The following is a 10,336-nucleotide window of genomic DNA, read 5'->3' as shown; positions in this document are numbered from 1 at the left end:
TTTATAATGTCCTGTCAGAATGACACTATATCAATTCCGAGTGTCATTATCATCATCATCATCACCATCATCGTCATCATCATCATCACCATCATCACCATCATCATCATCATCACCATCATCATCATCATCACCATCATTACCGTCATCATCATCTCACCATCATCATCATCAATATCTTCATAATCATCGTCATCATCATCATTATCATTATTATTCTAATTGCTTCTAATAGTCCTGTTTGATATTACAAAAAGCACCCTCTGTTGTCACTAGCACTATTACTTCTGACTGCCATTGATCTTACCGTCACAGATTTGTCCAGCCTAGAGAAGAAGATGTCGTCTGGAACCAAGACCTCCAGAATGGAATAAAAGGCATCTTCGCCGTCGTTCTCGACGTCGACCATGAGATATACATCTTCACTGCCGCCAGACGTCACTGTCGAGGTCCGTCTAAAATTAATGATGGAATGAATACATGTCTATTTATTTTGATAGAGGACGATTCTTATGGCATTCCTATTATCAGTATAGATTTCGTCCATGCATGCCTATAAGATAATTATCTTGCAAAAAGACTGTAATTCCAAAATGACATGGTTGAGGCGTATCTAGTATCTGGACCTAGACTTTTATGATTAAGCCCATAAATCTGTCATTTATGAAAAGATCAGATCGGTATTTTCCATGTTTTCATAATGTTATTACCCCTGAGTTGCAACCATTCTTGAAAACTTGTTTGTTTGTTTGTTTGTTTTTTATTGTTCCATATTCCACATTTCAAGAAATACATAAAACATAAACATCACAATACAAAAGCCTGGATGAATTGTCAAGTACAGCTTATAAGACAATAAAACAATGTCCGCGGCACAAGACTTCTTGAGAGTTGCGTGATCACCCGATCGAGGTACAAGTCAGATGCAGTGTACAATAGCAGAGATGCAAAATGTGGCAAAACTAATGCAAAATGTGGCAAAATTTGTAGCAATCTTTCATTCTGTTTCAATGTTTTCATGTCATGGTGCAGGAAAGAGTGAGAATGATTCAAAGACCTGTATTGAGCTCCACTACTCTTAAAAATGTAGTTTGCTAAAATTTCTTCATTATAAACTCAACTTGAAGTAATTTTCACTGTAAGATTGTTGCTTCAGTAGAAGAATTAAACAAATGATTTACTAAATATATATACGAACCTGCGTTATCTTTATGTCGCATTGATATAGAAGCGCTCGTGACAAAAGAAATACCATGAGAGAACTTGAAGCTTGTTTGAGAGACAAAAGTTTCGGATCGATTTATTCTATTCACCGAAGAATAATTGTTTTTCAATATATATTTGTAGCGATCAGTCACTGGTACACGTCACATGCATACATTTACATAAAAACAATATAACAGCAGCTTTTGCTTAATTTTGCCCTAATAGTCCGGGAGCCAGCGGGGGTCAGCCTAGCTGAAAAGGTTACCAATTTTCATGTATATAGCAATTTAGTACATATGCCCCTAAGTATGGAAATGCACGTCTGGCTGGTCATCGGTGGTGGGTGTGGCCAGGAGGGCCAAAAAAAGGACCCCTCAAAATTAGGCTGGCCTAGCTGGAAAAGTAACCCCATGAAAACCACTGGAACTTGTTCGTTACACTTACAGGATAAATGAATGACCATTGCCAGACGTTTTAAGTGGTGGGGGGTAGCCGCCAGACGCTCTTAAAGGCCCAACTCCAGCTAGGCTAGCCTAGCTGAAAAAGTAACCTCATGAAAACCACTGGAACTTGTTCGTTACACTTACAGGATAAATGAATGACCATTGCCAGACGTTTTAAGTGGTGGGGGGTAGCCGCCAGACGCCCTTAAAGACCCAAATTTTTCCAGCTAGGCTAGCCTAGCTGAAAAAGTAACCTAATGAAACCCACTGGAACTTGTTCGTTACACTTACAGGATAAATGAATGACCATTGCCAGACGTTTTAAGTGGTGGGGGTAGCCGCCAGACGCCCTTAAAGACCCAAATTTTTCCAGCTAGGCTAGCCTAGCTGAAAAAGTAACCTAATGAAACCCACTGGAACTTGTTCGTTACACTTACAGGATAAATGCATGACCATTGCCAGACGTTTTAAGTGGTGGGGGGTAGCCGCCAGACGCCCTTAAAGACCAAACTTTTTCCAGCTATATAGGCTAGCCTATAGCTGAAAATATAACCTAATGAAACCCACTGGAACGTGTTATTTACACTTACAGGATATATGCATGGCCGTTGCAAGACGTTTTAAGAAGTGGGGGGGGGGGGGGAGTGTAGCCGCCATGATGCCCTCAAAGACCCAATTTTACCAGCTAGACTATAACCCTGGCTGGAAAAGTAACCTCCTTGACCTGAAACCCACTGGAACTTGTTCTATGTTTGTATCTCACCTGATAAACACTGTCGACATAGTATTCTGGTGTTCTTTCAATAACTTTCCACACTTTTGAGCTATATGATCACCAAATTCACTCCTCAGATCATCTGATTGCTGTCAAGTGTTAATATTGGTGAAGTCCGACTACGTCAACAGTCAAAAAGTCAATGAACTAGGCCTATGCCATTTGAAAATCTCTGTAATCACAAAGTCGATATGTGGACGAGACATCACTTCGCTTTTGCCTTGTTAAATGGTGAATATTAAATTGATTTGCAAGCTTCCGTTTCTAATTCATACAGCACCAGCATATATGTCATGTCTGAGAATAGCGGTAAAGAAGATTAGAGTCTTTGGCAACAAGTGCAAAATTAAATTCTGTGCCTTATTTGCTAAACAAACATGGTAGGAGGACAACGACCTGTTAGGCAATATGGCGGACCAATAGCTCTATACATTAGTGTTATAGAATAAATGACAATGATGTAGTTCTGAAGCATACTTTTCATTAGATGCTTTTGCAATGACTCAATGTATACTTTTAATCGAACTAAGTATATATCCATGACTTGCTCATGAATTACGGCAGAACGATTCCGTGAGGAAAGTTTTCTGTCATGTCATTACGGAAGAAGTGAACGTGTCAATATTTTGATATTTGTTCCATAATTATTTCTGAAGTGGTTAAATGTATTTTCCTAAAACATTTTTTTTTTCTTTTATATAATACCTACGTTGCATCCAAATGCCTATTCGTTGAAAAAATGCGGGCCATGTATTCAAAGGTCAAAGATCATAGGTTAATGGAAATAGGGCATACATTGTACAACATTTCACTAAGTTGTTGTATTTTTTTTTTTTGGGGGGGGGGATGATTCAAAGTGTCCTAAAACCTTGTATTTTAATACATGTATTTAGTTTTGTAGTCACGACTCTTGCTATGTATGATGCCAAACTCTTCCCTCTCATACAAATGCAGCCGTTTCAGGGAAATAATTATGATAATGATTGGTAATGCCGAAGTGGTTCATAACATTCCATTGATACTATGTATAGAACAGAAAGTGAATTTGACAATGGTATATGATATCCGCAATTTACTCTTTGACAGGTTCTATCATCCGATTAATAATGTATAAATTGAATATATACAGTAGTTCCCTATTCAGTAACTACAAGTTAGTTAGATAAGCTGCATTCATTTTGCACGCGACCATGCATGGCGTTATAGCCAAAGATGATTGAATTCTGTAAATCTCTGTGTGCCTGCACAGGATTGGAAAACGAAACAACTTTCTGTGTATATAGAACAACGAAACAGAAACTGGTGCATGCATTATCTCAGTCACTTTGTTATGCATCATGATGGTTTGCTCATTGCAGTTCCGGAATCTCAGCTCGAGGGACTCGAATTGATCCTAAATCAGTCGGCATGCGTGTATCACCCAAAACAGTATCTGAACACAATTATAACTGCAGTCCTCCATAGTCTGTATTGGTTGTCGATAAGGGCTGGTATCAAGTTGATTTTCATATTATTTACAGTACCGAAGTTGTATTTAATTGTTTTCATCGAAATGCCCGTATATGGTATGCGTATCTCAGTTAACTCTTTAAACCATAGTTGTAATCTACGTGCCAAGAATCTCATGTTTTCAATAAGCGTGAACTCCAAGACATGTCGTGATAAGGACTTTAAGACAATTGGCATCGTCATTATAAAACGAATTCCCCTTTTACAAGACACGTTTTAGATTTTAGATAGAAATATGTATTCGTTTGAATGCATACAAACAGCTTCTTAAATCCTCTTACATTTTGTTTTTAAGATATGGTGTATACTTTAGAAGTGTAAGAAGCATGCTCTTGTTTGAGAGGCTTTGAGTACTGGTAAGAAGCATATGCTATTCTTATAGATTATGTGAATAAGTACGCATTCAAGAACGTTTTGAATAAAACGTATCCAGACAACTGCATATCATATTTTCACCTCTTCCTTGAACATGCAGATGAATACTCTTGCCGAGAAGGTTAACTGTTTGATAGATATAGTGCTCACCTTATTGAAAAGGTAATTGGGTAAATTTTTGGTTTCAGTATATTATTCAAACACCACTAAGTTAACTTTTACATTAACATTTTCACAACTCACAAATTCTGCACGCACACACATTTCATTCATGATTCACAAGATCCAAGTTACACTAATCCTATTTACTTTGCAGAGTGCAACAACAACATACATGTAAGTTATATGCTGAGCAAATACGCTTACATCAGTTCGCACTATTCAAGGTTTAGAGTAGTTAAGGAACTGAATCGTATCCGATTTTGTGATGCTAAGTTGCACCTTGAGATGATGGGCAATATTGCCCCTGTAAAGGAGCAGGCAGTGACACTGACTTGCTCCTTTGAAGGAGCAATTTTGCAGCAGTCATGGAGCAAATAAGCACCACATAGGTGCAACATCATACCAATAAGGCACAAGGTTGCACCCTCAAGAGAGGGTACATTCTTGCATCCTTCGGGCATAAAGTTGCACCTAAAGGTACGAGGTTGCGCCTTTTTCAAGGGGGCAAAGTTGCTCCCGAGGGTGTAACTTTCACCCTTTCTTGCGGGTACAAAGTAGCATCCAAAGTTCCAAGATTGCACCCTCAAAACAAGGCACAATCTTGGAACTTTGGGTGTTTCTTTGCACCCTCACGAAAGGATGTAAAGTTGCACCAAGATGTAAAGGCTACACGGGGTGCAAAGGTGCGCCGAAAGGTAAAGGGTGCAAGATAGCACCCTCAAAAAAGGTGCAACTTAGCACCACTTAATGTGGGTGGAAAGATGCACCCTCACGAAGAGGTGCAATCTAGCACCACTTAGTGTGGATGGAAAGATGTACCCAAGGGAACATTTTCGCACCCTCAATAAAGGGTTCAACTTTGCACCCTCTCTGCAGTATTATTTTATACACACGTGAATTTCTTGTTCCTGTGAGCTACGTTTAATATGAGCGTGACCCAGTATTAGACACGTGTCAAGCCTTTGCAGACACAGAATTTTTTTCTTCATATTCTTTAAAGGTCATTTAAAACAAATTTAAATATATATTTATTTCTTTTAAGTTAAGAGGAGCAAATGTGGAGATCATGACCTGTGATACATGTTACGGGTAGTCTATATTTTTACGTCTACTCGTTTTTTTTTCAACTACAAGGAATTACCTATGAGCTAATTGGATAAAGAAGCTGAGCATTCCTTTTTTTCATCAGTTAATGTCAGTGCTGGTGTATTATTCTTGAAAAGTTGGCATCTAAATGTCCACCAAACCAAGTACTTACTGTATAAAATTATATTTCTGTGAGTTACATTTCTTATGAGCATGACAGATCTGTAGACACGTGTCATAGTGGTTACAAACACTAAGTTTCCTTTGCTTTCATCGTTATCAAGAAGCGATTTTGAACAATTTCAGATGTTCAGTTTTTTTTCAATTTCGTTACGAGAAGGCAATAATGATTTCATGTAAAATATGTTAAGGAAAGTTGATAGTTTGGTTATTTTATCATTACTCATCTTCGTCTTCTCAACAAGAAGATGATACACATGAGCTCATTTGCTAAAGAAGTTGAAGGATGTTTAATTGCTGGTAGCCACGTAGGGGCTTTTGTCATAACATTTTGCATCTTAATCCCTCGAAACTAAGTACATGCAGTATTAGTTTATAGAAAACATAATATTTTTGTTGTTGCTGTGACTGAGCTTATTCATATTAATTTTAGACATGTTTCTCATATGTTTCTGTCATATGCTTTACTGAAGAACAGCAAATGTTGAGTTTATTGGCAAGAGAGGTTGATCATTACTTTACATTTAAGCTCATTGAAGTGCCGGAGCATAAACTTGTCTTGAAATATTAGCATCCAAAACCCTCCAAACCAAAAACGTGCAATACTAGACACGACAGGAATTCCTTGTTGTTGTGAGTTATGTTTCTTAAAAACACTGATTTTTTCTGCTTTTGCAGTGCACTATGTTCAAAAACACTCTTGAACAATTATCAGATTTCGTTTCTTTCTTAAGAGAAGAAAACGGTGAGGTAATGTGAAGCATGTTCCTATAAGTTTTATTTCGTTAATAATTTTTCTTTACCCATCTCCTCAACCGTAAGGTGATATGGTACCTAAAAAAGTCATAGGCCAAAGGTGTTGAGCTTTACTTCCCCTTTTTAAAGTAAATTTAAGAGCGGGGGCATTATTTTTTTAAAAGTTGGCATTTTAAGCTATGTACACCGAGGACGAGTCTTACTGAATGGATTTCTTGTTGCAGTAGAATTGTATTTTTTATGAGCTTTGTATAGCTTTGTAGAATTGTATAAAGTGTTTGCAAAAACTGTTCATGTATTCCCTTTTGCTAATGTCCAAAGAGTTCATTTGCCAAGTTTTGATTGTCTTTTGTTTTAATCATCAGGGGTCTGTTTTATCATGGTCATAGAGGAAAGAAACTTAATTATAAAAAAAAGCCTTCATATAAGAAGAGATACTGTAGGACACAATTTCATCAAAAGTTGTGATTTTCAACATTTCCAAAATGCAGTTGATGAATATTTCTCCCCAGGGCACAGAAAGAAAGTAGTTTTTGGTCTTGTTTTTTTTTTTTTTTTTTCATGTCAGTTTGTTATAATACCCGCGGGTTTACGCCCATCCCACCAATTTCCATCCGGATACTGTACTCGGCCCTGGATTTTTTTTTTTTTTTTTTTTTAACACTGTAAAGAAAATGAGAACACTGATGTTTGAGAAAAATCCCGACATGTTTGATTGGGCAATTCTTTTTTGATGTCTATTATTCTTTCCAAATAAGTTTTTTGGTTATCACTGAGGACAAATACAGATACCCTTTTTCTTCTACCAAAACCACAGCACTGTATATTCTCATATTTCTACAGTATTTTGTCTCAACACTTGCCCTATTAATATTTCAAAGCATGTTTCCATGTGCGCTCAAGAAACTCCCCCATTAAAGGAGACCTCTGGGTGATTCTCAGATGTTTACATTTTGTACAACTATGAATTAGTTATACTGAGGACAGAGTTTCAGAATTTGTGATAATTGGGATGAGGAATAAGAATATTTTAAAAAATAGAGCAAATTGCAATGAACAAGGATGATGACATGGGAGAGTCACCATAAGAATGCATGAGTTGGGGCTCAAGGAAGCAGAGCAAAAGAATAAGGCATGCATAGATTATACACAGGTGAACTCGCAAGCTAGCGGTATTGTTATGGAATTACACTGCTATCATTTCTGAAATATGTGAACCTTATAGCTGGTAAAATTGTGTCTTTGAGAGCGTCTGGGGGCTACGCCCCACCACTTAAAGCATCTGGCAACGGTCATGCATTTATTTTGTAAGTGTAAGAACAAGTTCCAGTGGGTTTCATGGGGTTACTTTCCTAATTTTCAGCTGGGCTAGCCTAGCTGGTCATAAGAGTTTGGTCTTTGGGGCGTCTGGCGGCTATTGTCTGGCAACGATCATTCAATTATCCTTTGATTGTATCACAAGAACAAGTTCCATTGGGTTTCAGGAGGTTATTTTTCCAGCTATATATAGGCTATAGCTTAGTCTAGCTGGAAAAATTGGGTCTTTAAGGGCGTCTGGCGGCTTCCCCCCCCCCCCCCCAACCACCACCATTTAAAACGTCTGGCAACGGTCATGCATATCCTGTAAGTATAAAGAACAAGTTCCAGTGGGTTTCACAAGGTTACTTGTTCAGCAAGGCAAGCCTAGCTGGAAAAAGTTTGGTCTTTAATGGCGTCTGGCGGCTACCCCCCACCACTTAAGACGTCTGGCAGTGGTCATTCATTTATCCTGTAAGTGTAACGAATAAGTTCCAGTGGGTTACATTAGGTTACTTTTTCAGCTAGGCTAGCCTAGCTGGAAAAATTTGGGTCTTTAAGGGCGTCTGGCGGCTACCCCCCACCACTTAAAACGTCTGGCAGTGGTCATTCATTTATCCTGTAAGTGTAACGAACAAGTTCCAGTGGGTTTCATGAGGTTACTTTTTCAGCTAGGCTAGCCTAGCTGGAAAAATTTGGGTCTTTAAGGGCGTCTGGCGGCTACCCCCCACCACTTAAAACGTCTGGCAATGGTCATTCATTTATCCTGTAAGTGTAACGAACAAGTTCCAGTGGGTTTCATGAGGTTACTTTTTCAGCTAGGCTAGCCTAGCTGGAGTTGGGCCTTTAAGAGCGTCTGGCGGCTACCCCCCACCACTTAAAACGTCTGGCAATGGTCATTCATTTATCCTGTAAGTGTAACGAACAAGTTCCAGTGGTTTTCATGGGGTTACTTTTCCAGCTAGGCTAGCCTAATTTTGGGGGGTCCTTTTTGTGGCCCTCCTGGCCACACCCACCACCGATGACCAGCCAGACGTGCATTTCCATACTCAGGGGCATATGTACTAAATTGCTATACACATAAAAATTGGTAACCTTTTCAGCTAGGCTGACCCCCGCTGGCTCCCGGACTATAAGTGCAAATACACAACAGAAACTAGCATAAAAATGCATGGGTATACACATGAGGTGTCTTTTTATGATCTAAAGGGATGTAATTTGTCTTGTTATTGATTTGTTTGCCATTGATTTATCATCAGATAACATTTGCGGCGGGTTGGCCTGTTAAATGCATGTAAAACTCACAAAATCAATTTAACAAATCTTTATTTGTATGCATATTTGCATTAAAGTGACTTCGAATGAAATGGCGAATATCATCAAATCGTCAGTCAAAGCAACTTACGGTTCTACAGACACAATGAGGTTTGGTGCGCACGTGGTATTCGCACAGTTCCTCTTGAAAGCAAACTAGATGCGAGAAAACAAAATGATATATTAAGCAGTTATCAGAGACGTAAAATGTTTTATCCACTGTTTCAAATTTCATGGCTACTTTTACATGATCAGAATCTAAACGAACGAGAAGTAAGCAATTTCTTGAGCGAGGTGTTATAATGCTTGGAATTGTAAGTTTCTTTCTTTTTAATCTCATCATTCAGGCTAACGAAAGTATGAAATACTGGAAACTTGGAAATCTGTAATTTGGACACCACAAGTATGCGTAATTTATATTTCATTCTTTGTGTTTATCCGCTGCAACAAATATCACAATCTGACCTGAAGAAGTGCTATATGAATATAATATCCACTGACACACTTCCTACACCAGTCCTTACGGCCCATTTTCTTTGCCTTTCGGTAAATGGCACAATTCACTTAGTTATAAAATTGTATTTAAATAGATATTTTCCTTTCTTTTTTGGTGACAGTGCTATTCATTCATTTCCCTGTCATGAGCGGGAATCTAACGCCTTGATTATGCGTTGTTAAACATCGATTTGTAGTAAATTGCAATTCACAAATGACAAGAATTTGCAAATTGCAGTGGTTCATTCACAGCGCCTCCAGGCGAGAACGACTCACTGATGAAGTGGTTCGCTTTACAGCCCATCGACTCAGCACGGGAACGAGAAAACCCGGTGGGGTGCGGGCGGCTTGCTCTCTCTCCAAGTACCAGTAGCTTGCAAGTACTGCGACTGGTGTCTGCTTGTCAGTGATAGATGTCTGTAAAAGTATAAAAAAAGGAAGAGAAAATAAGGGGAAAGACGAATCATTAATTGATTACTGGATATGCACACATCAACAATATTATGAATGCAAGGAGATTTTATTTTTGTTTATCTAAATACTTCAAGATACTGATGTGACATAGCATCTGTGTTTTCCTATAGTCGGGATTATTACGTGTTTGTCGTTTTTAAATGTCAATTGTCAAATTAGAACATATCAGCAGATTACGTAGTAGATGCCAAATTCTGAATCAATCCATCAAGCGTTAACAAGGTCAGAAAAAAACTGTTGTCATGTCACAACTTCTTCAAGATCT

General features: G+C 38.3%; 1 protein-coding gene across 1 annotated transcript in view; it reads right to left on the bottom strand.

Moving 5' to 3' along the window:
- The window catches only part of LOC140243635 (integrin alpha-8-like), a 61,066-nt gene that overhangs the window by 13,525 nt on the left and 37,205 nt on the right, over positions 1-10,336 (bottom strand). The window contains exons 19-21 of the mRNA XM_072323299.1: positions 9,874-10,014; positions 9,194-9,258; positions 308-455 (exon numbers count right to left, since the gene is read on the bottom strand). Of these exons, the coding sequence (XP_072179400.1) occupies positions 308-455; positions 9,194-9,258; positions 9,874-10,014 (354 nt within the window). The remainder of the gene's footprint in view (positions 1-307; positions 456-9,193; positions 9,259-9,873; positions 10,015-10,336) is intronic.

This window comes from Diadema setosum, chromosome 20 (assembly GCF_964275005.1).
Source record: "Diadema setosum chromosome 20, eeDiaSeto1, whole genome shotgun sequence".
In the NCBI taxonomy this organism is placed as follows: domain Eukaryota; kingdom Metazoa; phylum Echinodermata; class Echinoidea; order Diadematoida; family Diadematidae; genus Diadema; species Diadema setosum.
This window is presented reverse-complemented; position numbering and strand designations above follow the sequence as displayed.